The following is a 22,581-nucleotide window of genomic DNA, read 5'->3' on the forward strand; positions in this document are numbered from 1 at the left end:
CTCCTCTTAGCATCCAAGTCCTGGGTGCTGGAGTCACTGCCCCTTACAAATCAAGTCACCACAGTGGGCTTTCAAAGTGATTAGAAATCCTTAATTCACATTTCAGGTCACAAGTTTGAACCTGTAGAGCAGGTTATTCTGCATACCCTAGGTGGTGTGGAGGGGAAAAAACAGACAGTACCCGAGGGCACCGGCTAATGGTGTCCCGTTCCTTTGTGTCCCCTGTGCTAGTTCATCAGAGGGAGTTGTTAGGGTCTGACCGGGCATTTGGAGCTGTGCCCTGAGTGACCTGTGAGAGGGCTTGGTGTGTCTTTCTCTGTCCTCACCCTGCTGGCAGCAATTAGCAGGTGGAAGAGATGGAAGTGAAACAACTTTGGTGCCCCACCTCTTCCCCATTTTTGCAGCCACACAGACCTGGATGGCTGGCCACATAGTACGGTTGGGGTTCTGAGGGCTGCAGGGGAGACTCAAGGACTGGTGTACGGTCCCCTGGGTGGCTGGCGGTGTTGTGGAAGGGCAGCTCGGGGATGGCATCCTCAGGGCCCAGGTAGTTGTAGAAGGGGGCCCCGTCTGGGCCGTAGAGGCTGTAGTGCAGGTCATCGGGCCCTGGGCCGTACTCATAGCCTGGCCGGAAGTGGACCCCGGCCTCCCGCTCTGCTTCAATCCGGGCCACGTTGCACAGCTGAGCATAAACCTCTGGCAGGGAGGAGGGAGAGAGGACGATGGGCCCAACTCCTGGGAGCTAAAGCCTGGTGAGCGATCCCCTGGCTCACTGCCCCAGGGAGAGAGGAGCCCGCTGGGACTGGTCCCCTCTGAGAGTTCCTGGCAGTGCTCCTTTCCCCACCCCATCGCCTGCCCCACTTTATCCCCAAACAATAGGGACAGAAGAGGGCCACTATGATTGCCCTACTTTCCAAATCCCCCTTCCAAGGTGAGGGCATTCCCTATCCGGGGCCTATCCCAGCTCTGCAGGTGTCTCCCCTCCCTCCAAGCAGGCACAGGCCACCCCTCTCACCAGAGTTCCTGGGGGGACACAGAGCACACTGCTGGCTCCAGGCCTCGCCATTCTGGCAGCAGCATTCCGTGTAGGTGGTGCGGTGCCCGTGTAGGGGTTGGCTGCACACATAATTGGTGACTTTTTTCCAGCAGATGTCCATATGGATGTCGTGGTCAGGTAGGTCCTCTGGTGGCACAGGCACAGAGGCACATGAGTCCCCCACCCCCGTCCTGGTCCATTCCCCCTGCTGCCGTTGCCCCGCTACCCCAGGTCCACTGACCCATGCCGTTGGTGCTATTTATGCAGCGCTGATGACTGAGGTCCAGGGTGAGGGGTGGGCTACAAAAGCAATGGAAAGAGCCTTCTGTGTTCACACACTCGCCATTCTCACAGGCCATGTCCTGGCACTCATCGTGATCTGTGGTGGCAGGAAGATGGGAGGAACATGTGGGGCAGTGCCAAGGTGGCTTGCCCACGGACCACCTTCATAGAAAGGAGTTTTCTTGTAACTGACAATGAAGAGGTAGCACCTCTTCCCTGCTTCCCCTCCCTTGCTCCAGCCCAGCCTGGAAGGCCCCTTCCGCAGGGATACTTTTCCAACAGGTCCTCACGTACAGACCCTGAGAGCCCCACAGCTCCCCTCACCTCAGACCTGCCGGCAGCGGCCCCCAGAAGGGGGACTCCCAAAAAGAACGGGGCTGGCTGGCAGGGCTGGGTGAGTGTTCAGCTGTGGGCCTAGGTCAGCTGTGGGCCCAGGGGTGGGGAGGGGCAGCGTGCGTCCTCACCCTCACACTTCCTGCGGGTGGCATCATAGTGGTAGCCAGGATTGCACAGGCAGATGTAGCCAGGCACCGTGTTGAGGCACCGGCCATTCTGGCAGAGACCAGGCCCGAACATCACACACTCATCCGCATCTGTGGGAAGGCAGAGCTGAGGTGAGGGGAAGGTGAGCAGCAGTGTAGGTGGTACTTGAGACTAGTGGCTCCGAAGCCAGGCTTGCTGGGTTCGAATCCTGGCCCTGACACTTGCTAGTTGGGTGACTTCGGGCAACTTGCTTAAATTCTCCTTGCCTCAGTTTCAACCTAAAAAATGTAGACATGACTCAACCTCTTATGGTTGTTATGAAGATTAAAATGTTAATACATATAAGGTACTTAAAGTTGTGCTTGGCACATAGCAAACACTTGAGGAAAACTACTTCATTTTCTATTATTTCCTTCTCCATCTTCAGGATTACGGCACTGAAGGGCTCACACCTAAACCACCCACTTTGAGTATGGGTTCCCCAAAGTTTCTGGCTTTGCAAGTGTGGCCAGGGAGATAAGCAGCTGCCTCTGGCCTCTGTACAGCGGCACTGCCTGCTTCCCACTCTGTCCCTGTGCCCTGTGGCTGGGTTGGTCAAGGCATCACAGTAGTTCTTGGAGGGTTCAGCCTCGGGGGAGCAGAAAAACCGAGGTGGGGTTGTCTGGACACTCCAAGGGAGCTCCGGTCAGAACTTCCAGCTAAAACTCTGGAGCTCATCAGCCCTGGGACAGAAGTGATGGAAGTGACCTAGGAGGTTGGGGCTGCATGCATAGCTCCCCTGGGGACCTCTGGAGCTCAGGTGAGTGGAGCTCCAGCTCAGATGAATGGAGTTTGGGGATCAGGGTCTGTAGGGAAGTTACCTGTGTACGTGGTCTGTCCAAACATCCAGGCCCCTTCCACAGGGATGTAGCCTTTTCCACTGGGGCAGATCTCACTGAATTCGACTGTAGGGAGGCATCCAAGCTTAGAGAGAACAGCACTCTGTCCCCATTCTCCCAGTATCACCCTGCAAAGCTGACCCTGAGAGGATCTGGGATCCTCAGGGCCCTTACCTGAGTCCTCGGCCGGGCAGACGTCACAGGCCTCTCCCCAGCTGGCACCCTGGGTGCAGCAGCATTCAGCCTTCGTGGTATTCCGGCCCAGAAGGCTAGAGCAGGGCGGCTGGCCCTTGTGCGCAGAGTAGCATTCCATGCGGATGGGGCCTGAGACGTGGTCCCCTGGGGGGGGCGCAGGGATACTCTGACCTATGTGTGATAGACGCCCCTTGTTATTGTGTGTTCATGGCCCTCTGGGACACCCTAGTCTTTACAAATTTCACATTTATATACCATTTTACAGTGTACAAAATGCTTTTACCTATATTATCTCACTTGATGTTCTCAACAACCCTATGAGGTGGGCATTATTATCATCAGCTCACTTTACTGATGAGGCAATTGAGGCTTCGAGAAGCTAGGTGACTTGCCACAGCCACCAGCTGGTAAGTGACCCCAGTTCCTCAGGTGCCAAAGCCCCTGCTCTTTTCAGTATACCACTCTTCCTCCACTGCAGTGGGCTGCCCCCAGGCCCTGCAATGCCACATGGGCAACCCTCTGCCCACGCCTCTGCTTTATACTCTACCCCAGCCCCTCCCACTCTTCCTTGTTCTAGGTCCTGCTCTCTTTTCCCCAAGTTAAAGAAAGCCAGCTGAGTTCTAGTCCAGCCTGGGGTGAGAGGCTGAACCCAGCAGCTCCCGGGGGGAGTCAGAAGAGGAGAGTCTAGCTTAGCTCAGCCTCCAGGCCTTCCTTAGCCGGAGGGCTTCCAGGGGTTGGGTTGAGGATCCCTCCAAGATCCCGGGACTGGTGCCCTCAGCTGGCCTCAGAGCTTCCTGAGCCTCTTGTAGTGTCTTCACAGCCCTGCAGCCTCCTGAATATTTCCTGCCCTGGAGGAGACCCCCCTCTTGTCTTGACATTTGCTGCACTCTCAGACTCCTCGGCCTACCACACTCCTTTCCTAAGCTGCACCCCTATCCACACTGCTCCAATCTCAGCCCAGGCTCCCTCTCAGGAGCTGGAGCAGTGGAAGAGTAAGCCACAGAGCCGTTGTGCATCCTGGCTGGATAGACTATGGGGCATGCTCACCTCCAGCCACCCGCGGGCGGCAGTGCCCCTCCTGAGTGTCGTACTCCTCCAGGTCGCTGGCACAGAGGCACAGGAAAGAGCCCTCCACGTTTTCACAGAGTGCCGCCCCACACACCGCCAGCATGAGCTCACACTCGTTCACGTCTGCCAGGCATAAGGACAGGCTCATGGGCGGAGGAGAAGAGGCAGCCCAGGCCCTGCCCCTGCCTCCAGCGTGGTGGGCCAATATTCATCCTCCCAAAAGGAAGAGGCTAGGTCTCAGAGGGAGAGCAGAAGTGGGTATGAGATAGCAGGAAGGAGGAACAGGTGAACAGAGAGCATGGGAAGGGAGAGCAGAAGTGGGTATTTGATAGCAGGAAGGAGGAACAGGTGAACAGAGGGGCATGGGAAGGGAGAGAGAAGGAGAAGGGTGACAGACAAGGGCCACTAAATGGACAGAGGAGGGATTCCTCCCTGTGCACATTCTCGGAACGCGCCAGCTGACACTCTGTGGTCTCTGGAGAAGGGTGGAGCCTCCATTGATGTGCTTGCTCCCCCTGCTGGTAGGATGTGGCCACGCTTTCCCTACCAACCTGGCCAGGGTGCCAGTGGGAGGGTGAAGCTGAAATCTCCCTTCCTTGCCCACTCTAAGAGGACCCATTATGGAGCCGTGACGGCATGAACATTTCAGGAGGAGGGCTCTAAGGCTTCTATCCAGGACAGCCAACATCGGTGGAGATGGGAGAAAGGGCCTGAGGGCCTGCCGTTCCCTGGCCCACACCCAGCTAGCCCGCAGGCTTCTCACCAACGCACTCCCAGCCGGAGGACGAGGTCTCGAAGCCCTGGTCACAGAGGCAGCGGAAGGAGCCCTCGGTGTTGTCGCAGAAGCCATGGCTCCCACACACAGTGTCATTGGCACACTCGTCTATGTCTGCGGGACAGTGGAGACAAGAGTGTAGGGGGTGCTCTCACTTGCTCCCTTTATTTGCTGGGAATACTTATTTATTTGGTCTATTAACACTAAGATCTGTGAAAAGTAACTCGGAAACAGAACAAGAAAACTGTAACATTAACATTCCTCTTCAATTTTTGTGTAAGGCCTGCTGTATGGAATATATAAAAAACTTCAAAACTTCAATTGCAAACATAGTGTCCTCGGGAGAAAATAGTTGCTAGCTGGATACATGAAAGTAGGTGTCCTCAGCATTCCCACCTCTGACACTTCCTCCCGACTCACCAATGCAGTCTCCAGTCGGGGCCATGTGGAAGCCAGGCGGGCAGCCCAGAACACAGCGGTAGGAGCCAGGGCTGTTCTCACACCTCCAGGCCCCACACACGGGTGCTCCGTAGTCCTCACACTCGTCAATATCTGTCCCCAGAGCCATGAGAGGGGACAGAAGTGGCCAGGTCACTGCTCTGGCCCCACCTCTCTGCCATTACAAGGTCATGCCCACAACCATGCTGCCCTTGATCTATTCAGCATTATTGTGCTTATCTCAACCTCAGGTTCAGAGTCATTTCCCTGACCCAGCAGGGATGAATGTCTAAAAGAGAGTTCTGTGCTATTTAGGAAAGCACTGAGCCCTTAGCCTTTTGTGACACTCCTTTCCCCCACCCTCTCCTCCCTACATCAGAGCACTTTATGTTTCTTTTTATATAAATAAAACCTTCATCAAAGTGTATTACAGAAAGTTGTCTTCATAACTGTCTCCCTTGCTCAATTTCAAGATTGCCCATAACTGTCTATTTGTCCTAGCAAAAAGACGTTGAACCTAGCAGGTTTTTAATAAATGTCTGTTGAATCAGTTTGGCTTTAAAAACTAGATAGTGTGCTCTGCTAGCCCGAGGATTATGATTGTCTTCATTTTTGTCATCCTCGCTCAGTCCCTTAGTCAGCAGAGGCTCAATAAATGCATTCTCCATTGGATGATTAATCTGTGGAAAGTGCTCTGCTTCCTGGAAGCTGCAGTTCTTGGTCCCAGGGAGCCGAAGACCAGGCAGGGGTCGAGGTGGTCAGAAATGGGCAGAGCCCTGTCCACCCCCCCACCCTGGTACCCTTACCCACACACTCCCCGCTCTCTGGGGAGGGCTGGAAGCCAGTTTCACACACACAGTTGAAGGAGCCCTCAGTGTTGACACAGCTCCCTCCCAAACACCGGTCTTTGACTGCACACTCGTCCACATCTAGAACAGAGACGCCTGTCAGCAGACCCAGCCATGGGTCCCTAGGGCCCTGGGCAGCTTCTTCTGGGCCCTAAGTAGCCCCCAGGGGGCCAGGGAGTGGCTCAGGGTAGGCTAGGGCTGGGAGATCTGAGGAAGAGTTCAGAGCTGGAAGCCCGAGGCCAGGCTGGGGAGGAGCCCTGGAACTAGGGCTCTGTCAAGGGGAGAAGGGTGACACTCAAAGAGCTCAGAGGGCAAGTGCCTGCTGTAGACATCATAGAGAGGCCCTGGTGCAAGGGTCCCGCCCTGACACTTGGCTCCCTCTCATCACTGTCAGCCTCCCATCTTCCTAACCACGGGTGGGACCAGGAGAATTTTATTTCAGTACTCTAGACATAGCCTCTAGCACCCCCTGCTGCTGGCAAGTGGACATGGCCACGCTGGCTTCTTACCCAGGCAGCTGGTGCCTCCCTCTGCGCTGGCAAAGCCGGGTGCGCAGAGACAGAAGAAGGACCCCTGGCTGTTGAGGCACTCGCCATGGGGTGCGCAGTACTCGTCTCCCACACACTCGTCCACATCTGCAGGGAGAAGATAGGCAGTGGGGTCTCCTGGGGATGCTCCCACCTCCCCATACACTCACTTCCTCCAGTCCCTGGTGGGGTGACCTGAGCAACTCACCCTCACACACGGTGCCATTGACCAGCTGGAAACCCCGGGGACAGAGGCACTGGTAGGAGCCAGCCATGTTTTTGCACTCGCCTCCCAGGCAGCTGCTCTGGAGGTCTTCACACTCATCCACATCTGCAGAGTCACACAGGAGGAAAGAAGCTACTGGCAGCACCTCCCAAGGACAGGACGATGGGGAGGACTCCAGAGGACCTGTCACCTGCCTGAGGAGTCCGGCCCCAAGGAGCATCATCCCTTATGAAGCAGCATAGTTTGGAGGAGCTGGGGAGGGAGGCTTTGGGGAGCAAGGTGACTGCAGCTCCCTCCACTGTCGCTCCGGCTCTGCAGGCCTCCCTGCCTCTGGCCGAGCTTCTCCAGTTTCCCACACTATTCCCACCTTGGGCACACTCGGGCTTTCCCAGCCACCCTGGCCTAGGCTGGCCAAACCCCACTGCCTTTCTGGCTGAGATGGCTTAGATTTTACTGAGAAGCAATAGGAAAACAGATGAGAACCAAACCAAGGAAACAGATACAGGGAAACTGAGAAGGTAACAGAAACCAGGGTTTTCAAGTTGGCCTGCAGATTGCCTGGTATAGGCCAGTGTTTTTCAAAATACCGTCCCAGCACCCACCCTGACGAGGAACTGTTGGGGAACTTGTTAGAAAACAGATCCCAACCTCCCCTGCCCCCAAGAGAAGTTATTTAGCACGTCTGGGACAGGCCCAGGAAGCTGCATGTCAGACAAACTACCCCAGTGGTGCTGGTGCACAATGAAGCCTGTGATCCAATGGCTCATTTCCCCCTAGACCCAGATCTGCAGTCGCCTTTCCAAGTCCTGTTGGGGGAGGGCTGAGAATAAGTGTCCCAGCTAGCCACCATCCAAGCTGGACAGAGGGTCCCCTGGTCTGGGAACAGCCCCTGCTGTGTCCTGGCCACTCCCTTCTGGGAGGGTGATGGCTTAGTGTCCCATATCCCATCTATGCTCTCCTCACCTGCGGGGGGCTCTCACCTTCACAGGTGTGGCCCAGGGGGCTGGGCTGGTAGCCCTGGTCGCAGTCCCTGCAGGAGAAGGAGCCAGCAGTGTTGGTGCAGACTCCTGAGGGGCAGACTCCCGGAAAGGCACACTCGTCCAGGTCTGGGGCAGACAGTAGTTGGTCACTCTGGGGCTTGGGAGGGCTCCCTCCACCGTGCAAGGCAGGAACCTCCCCATGCCTCTGGCCTCCCTCTCTGAGTTTATAGAACTCTCTCCAGGCCCATGGGGAAGGGCAAGCCCTGGCTGTGGAACTTCTCTAGGCCAACCCCAGCACCCTCTCCCCCGAACGCTTCTGGGGCAACTCCACTGTCAGCTTCCCTCTTGTCTCTATGACTGCCTTTTCTTTCGGTCTTCACCTCTAAACTTTGGGACTATGATAACAGAAGCTCTTCTTGGGGCCACGTCCATGTATAGGGTCCTCTAGCCTAGCCTGAAGGCCCTTCGCATCAGTCCAAAGCTAGGGGACAAACAGAGAGTTCTTGGAAGGTAAGAGGGCCTATATTCTTTGTTCCTCTCTGCCAACCCCGTCCCCAGGGTTACCTTCACAGGCAGTGCCGTCTTCATTCACCCAGTACCCACTTTCGCAGGCTGAGCAGGCGAAGGAGCCCTCAGTGTTGAGGCAAAGGCCCGTGGGGCATGAGGAGCGGCTGGAACATTCGTTGACATCTGAAACAGGCCATTGAGTTCTGTGTGGGACTCTGCAGGACAGATATGTCAGGACAGCAGGGACTGACAGGTAGGCAGGGATTGGGCAAAGGACAGGTCTTGGCAGTGATGTCTTGGGTCCACATGGTTAGGGATGCGGGGCCAGGGGTGGATTAGGAGTGTGTGCGGAGGAAGGAGATACAAGCTGGTTTGCTGTGGAGCAAGGGTGCTCCAGCATCGTCGTACCTTGGCAGCCCTTCTCATCTGAGGTGACCTCATAGCCCTGCTCACAAGAGCATCTAAAGGAGCCCTCCAGGTTGATGCACCTTCCATGGGCACAGACCCCAGGGGTCAGACACTCATTCACATCTGTGGGAGAGAAGGCCAAGATGGTGGGCTGGCCTCCTCTCCTTCATGCAGCCCCCTTTCATCAGGCTTACAGCATCTCAATTACGAGGCCCAGGAATCACCATTCAGAGGAGCTATAGGCCATGCTGGGAAAGCCATGAGGTCATCCCCGCGCCTGACACCACCCACCTCTGCAGGGCAGGGTGCCCTCCCCACCGAGCTCACTTCAGTTAACACAGAGCATGCTGCATACATCCTAGAAAAGGGGGCCAGGTCCCCCAGCCCTGGGGCTGCTTTGGCCCACCTGAGGACATCTGCAGTAAAGTGTACAAGACCCTTGACTCATCTTACAGTGGGTCTGAACCTCTCTGGCCCCCTCCCTGCCAACCAACTTAGAATGGTCTCATGTTCCCGGCCTAACAACCAGCTTCAATAGGTGAGTGGGCAAAGCAGAAAGAGGCCAAGCTAGGCCTGGGTAGATGAGTGGCAGTGTCAAGGGCCTGGGAAATGTCTGCCCTCTCCAGGGCCTCAAAGCATCTATTCACAACTCAGTCCCTCCTGACATTCTGAACCCCTGACCCTTCTTTCTGCGGGGGCGCAGGCGAAAGAACATTCCTCCTACAGCTGCCATGCAGCCCCCTGTGGAAGGAGAAGAGCACCCACTGCTCCGTCGGTGTTGTTGTTTAGACACTGCTGTTGAGACGCAGAAAAGTAGAAGACCCCTCCTCCCTGGAAACCAGATTGGGGTCTGGCTGCTACATCTCAACACCAGAGTCAGCCTCTTCCTAAGATGCTTGTCACTTCACTCTACCCAGCAGGAGCCAGCCACAGAAGCTTCTGGGACCTTGTACTATAGCTTCTGAACAGATATGGCCAAGAAGCCAAAAGGACCTGCACCAAAGCTGGTTCTGAGGGCAGAGCACCAGTAACTGAAGCTTACCCATCTCATGCCCATGGTCATCCGGGAACCTGGCCGGATCATGGAGAACAATAGCCTCCAAGACACTCCCCTCTGCCCACCTCTTTCTCTCCCTGTGTGTGGGCTCAACCAGAGGTCCCAAGGTCAGACAGTCCTCTCAAGGCCTTGGCAAGCAGTCCTCACCTACGCAGCTCCCGCTCTGGCCCCTGTAACCCTCCTCACAGGCCAGACAAGTGTAGGATCCGGGGGAGTTGACGCATTTCCCATCAGGGCAGGTGCCAGGGTGACGGCATTCGTCAATATCTGCAAAACAACATCCCTTCCCTTGGTCATCCATCCCTTGGGAACCACAGCACATGGGTGGGTCTGTGAAGAAGCAAATCCGTGACCCTGCCCTTGGTTGTGCAGAGGGAGGGATTCCAGTTTCTATACAGATGGAAACTAGGAAAAAGTGAGTGTTGTCCTGTGTTCCCAACTCCACCTTCCACCCACTGTCCTGGACAAAGATGGAAGAGAGATGGAAGAACTTTAGAAAGGGAGACACCCTGGGTGGGTGTGAGAGGATGTGGTTACCATGAGCTGTGGGAGGGTGAGCGAGCTCTACTTCATGAGCAGGATTTTTGGGAACAGCCTTCATATTTCCCTTGGAGAACTCCTGTTCCTTTACAAGTAGTGACAATTACTGGGATTGTGCATACTTGGAACAGCAGGCCCCAGAATAGATCACCAGCCGGGCAATGAAGGCATAATGGGTTTCCTTGCGCCAGAAAATAAGGACCGAGGATGACCCCCAATCTTGGATGTGGCCAAGACCAGCCCTGAGACTGATGCAGAGAGAAGGGTGGACACTGGCATGGTTTCTCTGCTGGAGGGCAGACTCTTCTTCAATCCAAGAACCATATAGGGCTCCCAGCACCCACTCTGGTGAGATCGAGGAAAGTCAACCATAAAGGATGACCTCAGTACCAACAGGACAAGCAGGGGAGGAGGGGGTCCATGGAGGGAGAGGAACAGCAGTCCTGGGACAAAGACAATAAAGAGGAGGATGGAGATCTTGTTCCCAGGAGCTGCAGGCAGGGTTCTTTTCCAATGGGACCTGGCATCTTGGGGAGTCCATATCCAAGGCACCCAGGGGATCTGGCTGAGCTAGGGAGGTCATAACACAGGGACTAAACTCTGGGTCGGGGCTGCAGGAGGACGCTGTGCTCCTCTGGCCCAGCGTTGAGGCTCCCAGTCATTACTCGTGACACACAGATCCACCAAGCTCCAGAGGAAACAGGAGGGTCTATTGTTCCTAAATGGGTAATTGTCATTCTTTTGGAGGAAGTCGACCCAGTTATGCAGGTTCAGAGGCCCTACTGTCCAACCGGAAGACTTACTCAGCCCCATGGAGGAAAATGCAGGAGGCAGGGCCAAGGGTCAGAACACAGGCTTATAGCAAAGGGATTAAAGCCAGCAGCTGTCATTATAGAACAGAGCATGGGACCTGTTATGGGTGGATGGTGAAAATGAGTCTCCCCTGGAGTCATTTGGTCTACATCAAAGTCCTCTGTCCCAGGGAACTGGGCCCTCTCAAGACCAACACTTCACGCTGAGGGTCCAGAAGAGGAAGACATTCACAGGGCAGGTGGTTAGTCAGGTGGGTATTTGCAAAGAGATACCCAGAACTACTAGGCAATCTTAGGACGAGGTTCATCTGAGATAAGGCTCATTGGAAAGAGGGCAGCCAAGAGCCCTGAGTTGGGTTGTGGTGACACCACGCTAAACTATTCTAAGTGCTTCTGTAAAGACAGAGATGGAAAGAATGAGACAGAGATGGGGGAATGAAAGATCTAGGACTGCCAACTTTGGCCTCCCAGAAGAAAGCATCCAGTACCACATCCTGCTGACCTTGGCTGAGGTACCGGAAGGAGGCCGAGCAAAGGTATTGGGAAAGATAAGCAATCTTTGCTTCAGGGAAGCGAGACTTTGGGATGAAGAGAAGGAGAATAAGGAAGAGGCAAGGATCCTCCTCTAAGATCACGCGGAGAAAAAAATTAGTTTTGGAGCCTTTCCTGTGGGGATCAGTTAGTGTAGGAAGGAGATTAGAATTACCAGCAGCAAAGAGCCCTGGGGTCTGTCCTCCCCCAAATGTTCTGGGCACTTATGTGGAGGTGATGCACGGAATGTCTTATGCTGGGCCTTAGGACACTTGTAGTCCTAATGCTGTTCACTAAATATTCCAGCTCTCTGCTTTGGACTAGTGCTGGCCAGTGAGCTATGGGTAGATATGCCATGTGTGATTTATGCACCAAAGCATATAATGGTGTACAACCCTGCAGAGTGCTGTTTCTTTCTTCCATGGAGACTAGCCACTTTCAAGATGTTGGCTCTTCCTTTAGCCTGGTTCTAGAGTGAGGAAATGTGGGGCAGGGCACCAGTGGACCCACGATGGACAGATGGCCTTGGTCAGATATAAGTTTGCTGTATTCTGAGTCACTAAGATTAGGGCTGTTTGTTAATGCAGCATAACCTATCCTCTCCTGGCACACCATTGCTGGTTTCCTTCTTCAAACCAGAGTCCCAGCCGGAGATTATCACACGTGAGAGGTCTGTCAGCAAGTGGGAGAAGAATAGCAGAAGATCAAAGCAGCCCTGAGCCAGGGGAGGCCTCTTCTACATAGGAGCTGCTAGCTAAACCAATCAGAAGGAGCCAGATAAAGATTTGGATGAAGTGGAGACCACTCCTGACCAGTCTGTGTTAGAGGCACTGGATCTAACCGCACCAGATATCCTGAGGCTGTTCTCCCAACCCCTTGGTGCCTGGACTGGAGCCAGAGTTTTCTGCCTGGTCTAGTGCTTGATTTTTAATGTTAAGATCATGGCATGTTTTGGTAGGTTTTACCCTGGGTGTCAGGGGCAGGAGCTATCATTCTTACTTATTGCTATATTCCTGGCCCACGGCTGGGACACAGCTGGCATTCAGCCAATGTTTGCTGACCAAAGAATGAGACCATGTGATTAAAATACCACATCCTCCTCATATGAGGCTGCTGAAGAGACCCCAGAAGACCCATGGAAACAGTCACCCCAGGGACCAGCTTGCCGAGCTGCTATCTGTACAAGGATTCTGGAGCTTCTCTACCAGCACTTCAGTCTGTGCATGAGGAAACATAAGGGCACTCGCCTCTGTACCTTGTGAGAGCACGGGGTGGGGAGGGCACTCAGTCAAGGGCCAGAAGCTCAGGTCACCTTGGATATGGGGGTGGGGGTGGGGGTGGGGACAGTAAAGCCCTGGCAGGCTGCAGGAGAATCTAAGCCCTTTCCGTGGGAACGCAGATTCCTGGTACGACGGAAATGCCATTGAGACTTTGGATGGGCCGCTATCCAGACCACTCAGGCCTTTCACCAGAGATTTTGAGTTTAGTGGAGAAAGTGGTTTCTTAGTTGGAGGAAGAAAAAAGAGAGAGAGGAAATTGACCGGGTTACCAGGGTGACAGGCTGGGCCTGTGGTTACTGATGAAAATCTGGAGAAGAGTGCAGACTGCGTCAGTCTTTCTCTCAACAGACTCAGAGTGTCTGCCCTGGGCCAGGAACAGCCTGACCTTCCAGCCCAGGTATGTCGGGAACCTTTCCTCCAGAGGGGAAGGGGACAATCCAGAAGCATGGTCTGGGGTACAGGGGGAGTCTAGATGTGAAAAGAATGGGGCCCTCAGATAGTAATACTACCCCTAGTCACTTAGGGTCTGTATGTGTGCGTTGCATGTCTTAGCTTATTCGGTCCTCACGTGAGCCTCTGAGATGCGCGTTGTGGTTGCCATTTTCAGAAATTGAGACAAGAGCCAAACCCAGGCCCGTCTCTGCCAGAGCCTGTGCTCTGAACATAGACTAGTTAGGATAAATCTGATCCTTTTAATATCCTGGTAATGTTTTGGTTCATTTCTTTTCATTTTGCTTTTCTTTTTAATGCAGTCTTATGTCAGCTTCATAACGTGACGCCGAAATGAGGTAACCTGTGAGGTAGCACAATACCTGGCTCCTCGTAGGCCCCCACCAAATGCTGACTCCCTTCACTCTCCATTCTCCTGGAACATACCAGGCTGTCTGCCTCTATCACACTTATGAGGAAAAGGGGTTCCGGCTCTGATCATGCTTAGGCTTCAGTTTTACAGGGGGAGCCCCAAGAGGGAAGTATTGAGAAGGGAAGGTGACATGCGGGGTGAGGGTGTGTGCAGACAGAGAGCTGTCTGTCCTGCCACCCCAGCCACCTCTCCCCAGTGCTAGGACCTTCTAGGACTCCGGACTTTGCTTCTGCAGTAGTGACATTGGGAAGAGGACTTGCCCTTTACAAGGCACACAAGCTCACTCCTCACCTCTAGGACCCTCTGAATCCAGGCAAGTCCTGTCCAGGAAAAACCTGGAGTCTGCGAGGAGGCTGGCCCCAACCTCAGGTCCAGGGCAGGATTTCTCTTCAGGAAGAGCCTTGATTTACCCTCATTTATTCTAGTCTCAGACAGTCTTGGGAGCATAGAACCCAGGCCTCTTGTAAGCATTTGACACTCCAGCCTGGCAGGAAGGTGATAGTGGCAGAGTTGCCAGGAGGTGGCAGGTGCAAGATAGTCTGTGAGGTGACCAGTTAGCAATGTCACAGCCACTTTGGCTTAAGAAAAGGAGCAAGGATTGAGGCTCATTCATTCATTCACTCATTCATTCAACTAGCATTTGTTGGGGGTGTCCAATGCATAGACAACTATCATGGGTCATCTAAGGATATGGTCCCATCCTAAGGAGCTCACAGCCTCAAAGCTTTAGCAACAAGGCCAAGGCTAAGGCTCCAGTCACCTCGCTGATAGGCTGATTCCTTCTCTCCGAACAAGGAGAGTGCTATGACTCAAAGTGAGGGGCATGAGTGTCCAGAGGGAATGTTCCCGGGGTCTCATGTACATAAGTTGCTTGTGTTCCCTGCTTCAGGGGACAGACAGGATGCCAAAATGTCACTGAGGGGATGGAAGGGCTCAAGAATTCCCAGACAGGTCTCTCTCCATAGGAGTGGGCTCCGCATCAAGAGGCCCAGTCAGGGACAAGCTGGAAGGGGCGTTGGGGGCAACCAGTGTGTGGGGAGGGACGAGGAGAAGGTGGCGCGGTACTCAGGTCCTTACCTTGGCAGTGTCCCTTCCTGACCATGATATAGCCCTGGTCACATCGGCAGTGGTAGGAGCCCTCCGTGTTGGTGCACCGCCCCTTGTGGCATGCCTCTGGCTGCTCACACTCGTCTATGTCTGTGAACACACACAAAAGGCCTGAGTGGAGACCAGCCCTGCAGGGGTCCTGGGGATCCCTTCAGAGGCCGAGGAGAAGGACGCCCAAGCTGAGGCCCAGGCGGGGAAGGCATTTCGGCTGCAGCCATGAGCGGCAGGGGCTCCTATGCCAGGTCTGCGACTGACCTAGCTCAGGCCCTGGCAAACTCCTGAGTTCCTTTCTCCCAGGGAGGCTACTTTTGGGGCCCATGAGGACCCTCACAGTTGTCTTCTCACCCTTCCCGTCTTCAGGCGGTGGCCCATGATCTGAGGAGGCCAGCAACGTTTCCCTCCTGACCCCGACACATCCCCCTGGGTTGGTCTGCTCCTAGAGTTCTCAAGGGCCTTCTTAAAGTTTAGGGAGCAAAAGATGGGAACAAGCAATTTCCAGGTAAGGAAACCCAACAGCTAACCTACGAAGAGATGCTCATACTTATTAGTAAAGTGTAACTGTTACTGTAAATATTTAACATTCAAATAATTTATATTAACCAAAGATATTACTGGAATTCTGGAGATTGTAATGATTAATATTAATGAATTATATAAATTCATAAATAAAAACAAAGTAAATAATTAAAATAATGGGATCGTTTTATGAGACTGGCAACATTTAGAAAGTGGATGTTATCCTGGATGAGGCCTCATAAAGCAGCGGCCAGGCCCCACTGGGAGAAGCACTGATCGCTGACCTTGAGCTCCCTCCCTCCTCCTCTCTGTTTGGTCTGGCAGAGACATCCCGGATACCCAGGCTGGCACGCAGTGGAACCCCTTGTCTGGACCACCTGCAGGAGCCACTGCTGGTCCCGGGCCAGTATCTCCGGCTGGGCCTACAGAGAACAGTGCCTCTGGCCCACAACACCTCCAAGGCCGCGAAGCCCAGAGAAGCCCCTGGCCCACAGCCTCTTCCCTCGCTAACTCCAGCCTGTTCTGAGGACTGCTGCCTGAGTCACCTTCCTGAAAGCCAGCTGACCGCATCGCCACCCTCTGCTTACAGACCTCTACTGGCTGCCACTGCCTGCGGGCCAGCGTCCAAACACTTCAGCCTGGCACTCAAGACACTTCACAACTGGCCTCAGCCCCTGCCACTTCCTCCACATACCCCACGCTCCAGTCACACTGGATTTATCATTATTCCCAGCACATGCCAGGCCTGTTCACTACTCTGCTTTCTGCAGAAATGGTTCCCTTTCCCTGGAATACCTTCTGCTGCCTCTGGTCCTTCACCCTGCACGTAAGGGAATATGTTGTTGGAAGCAAACCATGCTTTGGGACTTTGATTCTGTTTCCAGCTTTGTCAACTAGGTGTAAGGTAGCTTGGGGTTTAAATTCACCAATCTAAGCCTCAGTTTGCTAACCTATAAAATGGGGATAAGGATTTCTACTGTCTGGGGTCAGGGTGGTGAGCTTCATATAATAAAGTGCTTAGGACAGTGCTGGCATATAGTAGGTGTTCATTAAGCCATTGCTACTGTTTATTCTGTCCCAGCTCAAACACCCCCTTGGGGAAAAACCTTCTCATATTCTTCTATACAGAACCAGTTGCTTCCTCCCCCCACAGGGCCAATTCATGCCTTACTCATCACACTACCCCCAGAGCTTACACGGCACCTGGCACATAGATGACCAGTGCTGGAGTGCTGAGCGAATGATTCATACAAGTCTCCCATTCTTTGGTTAAGGTAGGTGGGTTTGCTTCCTCTACTCCCCTTGTCCCCACAATCAGGTGAAAGGACCTGGATGGTTTTGGTCTCTGCAGACCAGACCTTTAGGGAATTAGAACCCAAAGGCACCCTGGCAATGGGAGGAAACCCAGCTGCCTTGGCTTCCAGGACAGGCCCGTTTCTGGGCTGCCCATCCCAGAAACACACTGTGCGTCCCAAGAACAACAGTGCCATTCTCCAGGTGAAGGATCCAACTGGGTTATGAGTCTTGAGGCCCTGCTTGGAAAGTGCTGCATCATATTCTTTGTGAACGTTTGCAAAGCCGTAGGTATGGCAGTATCGGTTCTGCATATAAAGGTTTGTGTTGGAAGCATTTTTACCCAGTTGTTCATGCAGAGCTTCCCAGGGAAGTTCAAAGCCTTGCAGGCATCTTCATGCTGCCGAGGACCCATACTCCTTGTGCAAAGCCATGCTGGCTCCCCAGTCAGCCGGGTGTCCCAGACATCGTCCTCATGGCTTGCCCTCTTTACCCAAAATGAAAGCAGCTCCTTGTCACTCAGAATTCGGGAACCTGGCTTTTAGTTTTCCTCCCTAGCCGTGTCCCTGGACCCTCACGCTCTTGGCTTCAGCCACAATTCCTTGGAGTTTTTGTGAATGTTGCTGCTTTTCGGATTCCTGCCTCTCCTTCCGGTCTCAGGGTAGGTCAGCTTCCTCCCAGGTGCAGGTCAGAGCCCTGCTCCTGGTTCCCACAGCCCTTTGAACTCCCTGCACGCTGCAGCATGGTGACCGGGGGCTGTGAGTGCCTGGATCTTCTTCCACCCCAGCACGATCTGTGGGGTTCTGTGCCCATGTCAGGGGCAAGGGCTTACCTTGGCATTCCGGCGTGGTCCCGGAGGTGGCTGGCGTGTAGCCAGGGTAGCAGAGGCAGGAGTAGGAGCCCATGCTGTTGACACAGCGCCCTCTTCCTGCGCAGGGATCCCTCAGACATTCGTTGTCATCTGGGCAATGGGAGATGGGGAGGGAGGTCAGGGTGGTCTTGCTTGGGCACCTGCTAGCAAACTGCCCATGCTAAGGGTGGACTGGGCACAGTGCTATGAGCCAAGGCGGGGATGTGGGAGCAAAGGAGGCCAGAGAGATGAAACATCTCTAAGGCTAGGAGCCACAAAGTTGGCCCATTTGGCCCATTTGGGCACCAAAGGCCCTGGCGGCTGCCCCCCTGCACCTCCTCCCTGCCCCACAGCCCCTCTCCCAGTGGCCCCACGATCACTTCCTTTCTCCTTCAAGGCACAGCGGAGGTGTCTACTCTGCACAGTAGTATTGGATGGGAGGAGGGATCAGGCCCACACGTGATGCTCTGTCTTGGTCCCAAACCTGTCCCCCAGGGACGCTCTGGTGGAGACATTTACAACGAGGGCAGGTCTCGGGCTGCTCTGCAGGCAGTGGGATGGCCAGTTTGGGTGGTGGGCTAAGCTCAGAGCTAAGGCCTCCAGGCCCCAGTTGGGGATTCCTGGGGTGGCTTTCCACTCTTCTGGAGTCCTGGAGACTCATTGGATGGTGCTTCTAGAGACTGGTCTCCCCAAGGTTAAGGTTAGCTTTGTCAAAGTGACTGTTCCCCTCCTAAACCCACCAACCACACAGCACTGCGTGGACATTCTGCTGCCTGTTCTCTTGACTCTGTTTCCTGGCCCTGCTCCCATCCAAGCCCAGGACATGAGTAAATACCCATGCAGTAGGCCTGGCTGGGGTGCAGCCGGTAGCCGGGGTTGCAGATGCATCTGTATCCATCTGGGAGGCTCACACAGGTTCCGGGGCCACAGATGTTATTGGCTCCAGAGGCACATCTGTCAATATCTGTGGGAGACAGAGCGAAGCAGGGGTTATGGAAGAATAGGGGATTGGCAAAGGCAGTGGAGTGGGGTGGGAAGAGTTTGGGGGACAGGGCACAAGGGCCTCAAAGGAGACAGAAACCTCATCCCACTCTTAGCTGGGTCCTCCCCTATCTACGTAGTATTTTCCTTATCATTTCCAGGTGCATTTTCCTTGTTAGACTCAGACTCCTGAGCTGAGCCCTTTCACCCAGCTCATATTGCTTGCCAGGCAGAGGGGAGACCAGAACACTCCCTAGAGCAGTGCACTGAGCCCCGAGGAGAGGTCCTCGGAGCGGGCAGCGGGATGTCTTGGTTCAGGCCTGGGAAGCCCAAACCTCCACCCACCCACACTCTGAGTGTTCCTTCAGGCTGCAGGGCCCTTCTTTTGCCACAGGCAATCCAGACATACCCCTCCCCCAAGGTGGCCTCAGCCTGTGGGGTTAAGAGATCAGCGAGCCCCTAATGTGGGCACATGTGAGCTCACACACACACAGGGGGCAGCAGTGGCAACGCGGCCTTGCTTCTCTGGAACCAAGTCCCCAGACAATGAGCCTTTGAGGAATGCGCATTCCAGAGCAAGGTGGATTTGCCAGGATCTCCCCACACGGCACCCCCTCACCACTGTAGTGGGCCAGAGGGGTGGACACAGACTTTCAGGCAGTTAAACAACCTTGAGAACTAGAACCAGTTCCTTCCTGAAAGTTGGCCATCCCCGTGGGCAGAGGCTGCCCACTGCCAGAGTCCTCAGCCGACTCAGGCTCAGTAGCCTGGAAGAGCCAGGCTCCTGGAGGCTCTGCATGCTCCCTTTCCTCAAGAAGGACCCTCTGAGTAAGACCCTCCCCCAGGAGTCCCTTCTGTTTCTCTTCCTGGCTGGAACAGTGCTCCAGAAAGGACTCCGTGTTCACTAGGGCGCCCTGTGCTCTCTGAGGTGAGGCCGGGGGCCCTGAGCGTGGGCAGGAGTTCGCTGGAGACTGTTCATCGGGTTGAGAGGCCATGGAGTTGGCTCTGGGCAGTCACACCTCATGGGGCTGGCAGGAGGTACCTGGGGAACCCAAGGTCACCAGCACATTGGTGGGGGTAGTCACTTGCTCTGTTTCCTGGGTCTCTGTAATCCCCTGTCCAGGTTGTCCTGCAGCATCTCCTGCAGAGGGGAGAGGGAGCAGGTGTCTTGGCTCTGTGGCCCCCTGGCTGCCTGCCTTCCGATCTTGGACAGTGTTCCATCCAGAGATGCTGGCAGGGGCCCTTCCCTTCTCTGCCGTTAGGACTCCGAGAGCCATGGGTGGAGCCTAGAACCCCTTCTGCCTCCTAGCCTCCTGAACCTTGACCTGGCTCCAAATAAAGTCAGAGCATGTGAACGCTCTAATGGGTCTTAGCGCTCATCCAGTCTCTGGCTCCATTTCACCAGCAAGGAGACGGAAACTCGCAGAAATGGCCACTTGTCTTGCTGGACACAGAGCCAAAGCGAGGCCTCCTGGTTCCCACTTCAGCATTCTTCTCTTTCTGTTTGCAAAGCACTTTACAGCTTCCAGAGCTCTGCCATGAACGTGAACATCTCATCTGCCTTGGGAGGCAGCAGGGCAGGTATTAGTGTCCGTTTGACAGTACAGGAAGCGGAAGTTCGGCTTTCTGACTTTGGAACAGCACCCTGTCTCCAACCCGAGCGACTGGCAAGCTGGGCTCTGCAGAGCCCTCACTGTTCCCAGGGGAAGATAGACCACTGGCAAAGGGCTCTGGGAACATGACCAGCCAGCTAGTGCTTTCTTCTTGGTCTCCTTTCTACGCTGAGTGACACTATGAAATGCAGGCAGAATGCTGTGTTAGGGAAATATTTGCATAGCATTACTGTTTTTCGCTGACCTCCTCAGGTGTATAGGGCTCCCAGAAAAGCATTCACATGTCGCCTCGTCATCCACGACCTCATCTGATTTGAGCTCCGTGTATCAGCTCAGGTGTACTAACTCCACTACTAGATGAAGGTCTCTCCTTCCCTCCCTTTTCTGTTTCCTGGGAGCTGCTAGGAAGAGGGACTCACCTGGGACCCAGGCAGGTACTTGGGTAACACTGGTTGTGACCTGCACAGAAATGGGAGAATGTCACTCTTGGCTCCTCTGTCACCCCTATGACACTCTTCCTTCTGCCACCCTCACTCCTGCCTCCGGGTTTCCCATCCAAATCACTCACTCACATTTTCATGCATTCCTGGCATGGATGAATTTTTACTACATGCTGGGCATTTTGCTAGGTACTTTATGTTAACTGTTTTAATCTTCTCAACATTCCTATGATAGTAGGTTATAATGATTAAATGAGCTGTGCTCGCTTCGGCAGCACATATACTAAAATGATTAAATGAGCTGGTGTATGTCATGTGCCATCTCAGTGTCATATCACCAAGTATCATATCAATGCTGTGAGCTCAGATACAGCAACAGAAGCTCCAGACGTTCACTGCCTATCTAGGGTCATGGGGCCAGTGAGGGGAAGCCAAGACCCTAGGCCACACCCGGTGTCCCTCAGCACAGCCCACGGACAGAGGCAGATAAACGGTGGGCGCCTGGAGAAGGAGCATGGGCAGAGGATGACAGAGGAGCAGGAGCGTGGCTTGAATCTGTCAGGACACAGAAGTAGAACTTCGGTCTGGGAGGACAACATGCAGTTCTCCAGGGAGAGAAGCTCATCGGAAAAACAGTGTTGGGGGACAGTTAGGTATGTAGGTTGGAGGGGCAGGGGACAGGGAAGAGATTGGCAGACTGGAGAAAGAAGAAGCTGATTCACTCTTCTGGAATGTTTTTCTAGGAGGTCACTCAGTGTTTTACAGCAGACTCCTGGGTACAGGGAAGGGAGTGGGACCCCCCGTTCTCAGTGAGGGGGTTTCAGACTATACACAACTAGGCCTCTACTTCCCCATGAGCCACTCTCAGAGGAGACCTTGAGATTTAAGCAAATCAAGCTCAGAAAGTGCCAAATCTGAAATTAATCCACAACTAGTTCTAGACCTCATCCACAGTGTTTGAATGACAGCCAGGACTAACAGGACACATTCCTGCTTCCCTTCTGAAGAGGGCCCCGAACCATCCCAAAGAGAGCATAGAAGCTACTTGATAAACAGGAGCTGTTGTCATGGCTTCCTTTCGGGTAAAACGAGGCGTTTGGAGTAACCCTCCCGCTTCAGCATTTCTGCAAGTAAAATCCTACATGTACTCCATCCTTCTCCCTTTCCTCCCTCACGGGACACAGCCCCGTGGCCTCAGTGGCTACCAGGTTCCACTCTCTGCCATGCTTGCCCAACTCCCTTGTGGGAGGACTCACTTACCTGGCCAGCCTGAGAGTCACCTGGGAAGGAAAGGTGAGAGCATGAGCTCAGGGAGAACAATCTGGCTGCCTTCTCCCCTCCACCCACTGCCAGGGCTGGTTCAATCATGACCTCTTGACCTTGTCCCCCACAGGTCAGCAGTGGAGAGAGCTGGCGATCTTCTTGCCTGCCTCTGCCCCTCCCGCCCCGCTGGGACTGGCCACTACAGGTTCCAGAATCCCAGGTTTGGAGGGCCTATGAGGTTATTCACTTGGTGAAAGGAAACCTCCTGCTCCCTTTAAGGCTTCTGGTGACAAGAGTCCCACCCCCTCCCAGGCTAGTCCCCCATCAGTCCTAGCTGTAACCCTCCTCCTGCCAAGCCTCCCAGCCACACTGGGTCACTGCCTCTCACTCTGGGTTACAGGCCAGGGGAACAGTTCTAGGAAGGAGAGGATCTGCTTCCTGCTTGCCCCGTGTCTAGTTTCCATGACGACTAAGGCTCTGTCCTGACATCTCTGTCTGTTCCAGATTCCTGGAGCAATTTTGGCCATCACTTAGTTCTCCTTGTCCTAATATATCCTTGGCCTCCTGCTCTCTGCTACCAGTAACTTGAGCATGCTTTCTGCATGATTTCCCAGGACACCTGCTGGGGATGCCATAAGCCCAGTCTCTTCCAAGCTGCAGGCCTCCTGGGCCTAAGGCAGTTGAGCTGGAGTTAGTGTTTTGACTTGAAGGCCAGGGAAGGGGATCTAAAGCACGCAGAGCCCCAGCATCCACCTGCCAGCTCTTCAGGCCTTGCAGCATGCACC

At 54.3% G+C, this 22,581-nt stretch overlaps 1 protein-coding gene and 1 long non-coding RNA gene across 3 annotated transcripts in view; one reads left to right on the forward strand and one right to left on the reverse strand.

Annotated features, from left to right (window-relative positions):
* The window catches only part of LTBP2 (latent transforming growth factor beta binding protein 2), a 99,056-nt gene that overhangs the window by 3,919 nt on the left and 72,556 nt on the right, over positions 1-22,581 (reverse strand). Inside the window, exons 13-34 of one of the 2 annotated variants that reach the window (XM_074327209.2) lie at positions 21,794-21,813; positions 20,513-20,552; positions 19,523-19,621; positions 18,335-18,463; positions 17,482-17,610; positions 14,811-14,930; positions 9,856-9,975; positions 8,652-8,774; positions 8,301-8,426; positions 7,737-7,862; positions 6,739-6,861; positions 6,513-6,638; positions 5,962-6,084; positions 5,138-5,269; positions 4,706-4,831; positions 3,922-4,065; positions 2,854-3,045; positions 2,662-2,745; positions 1,783-1,911; positions 1,278-1,415; positions 1,016-1,183; positions 415-696 (exon numbers count right to left, since the gene is read on the reverse strand). In XM_074327209.2, the coding sequence (XP_074183310.2) occupies positions 415-696; positions 1,016-1,183; positions 1,278-1,415; positions 1,783-1,911; positions 2,662-2,745; positions 2,854-3,045; positions 3,922-4,065; positions 4,706-4,831; positions 5,138-5,269; positions 5,962-6,084; positions 6,513-6,638; positions 6,739-6,861; positions 7,737-7,862; positions 8,301-8,426; positions 8,652-8,774; positions 9,856-9,975; positions 14,811-14,930; positions 17,482-17,610; positions 18,335-18,463; positions 19,523-19,621; positions 20,513-20,552; positions 21,794-21,813 (2,799 nt within the window). The remainder of the gene's footprint in view (positions 1-414; positions 697-1,015; positions 1,184-1,277; positions 1,416-1,782; positions 1,912-2,661; positions 2,746-2,853; positions 3,046-3,921; positions 4,066-4,705; positions 4,832-5,137; positions 5,270-5,961; positions 6,085-6,512; positions 6,639-6,738; positions 6,862-7,736; positions 7,863-8,300; positions 8,427-8,651; positions 8,775-9,855; positions 9,976-14,810; positions 14,931-17,481; positions 17,611-18,334; positions 18,464-19,522; positions 19,622-20,512; positions 20,553-21,793; positions 21,814-22,581) is intronic. The other variant, XM_088797403.1, reaches the window with a different exon arrangement.
* Positions 12,982-16,405, forward strand: LOC109448339 (uncharacterized). The gene is made up of 3 exons (XR_002137500.3): positions 12,982-13,268; positions 15,201-15,339; positions 15,681-16,405. It is a non-coding gene; the product is annotated as an uncharacterized LOC109448339 (long non-coding RNA).

This window comes from Rhinolophus sinicus, chromosome 3 (assembly GCF_057876585.1).
Source record: "Rhinolophus sinicus isolate RSI-liver-muscle chromosome 3, RSI-T2T, whole genome shotgun sequence".
NCBI lineage: Eukaryota > Metazoa > Chordata > Mammalia > Chiroptera > Rhinolophidae > Rhinolophus > Rhinolophus sinicus.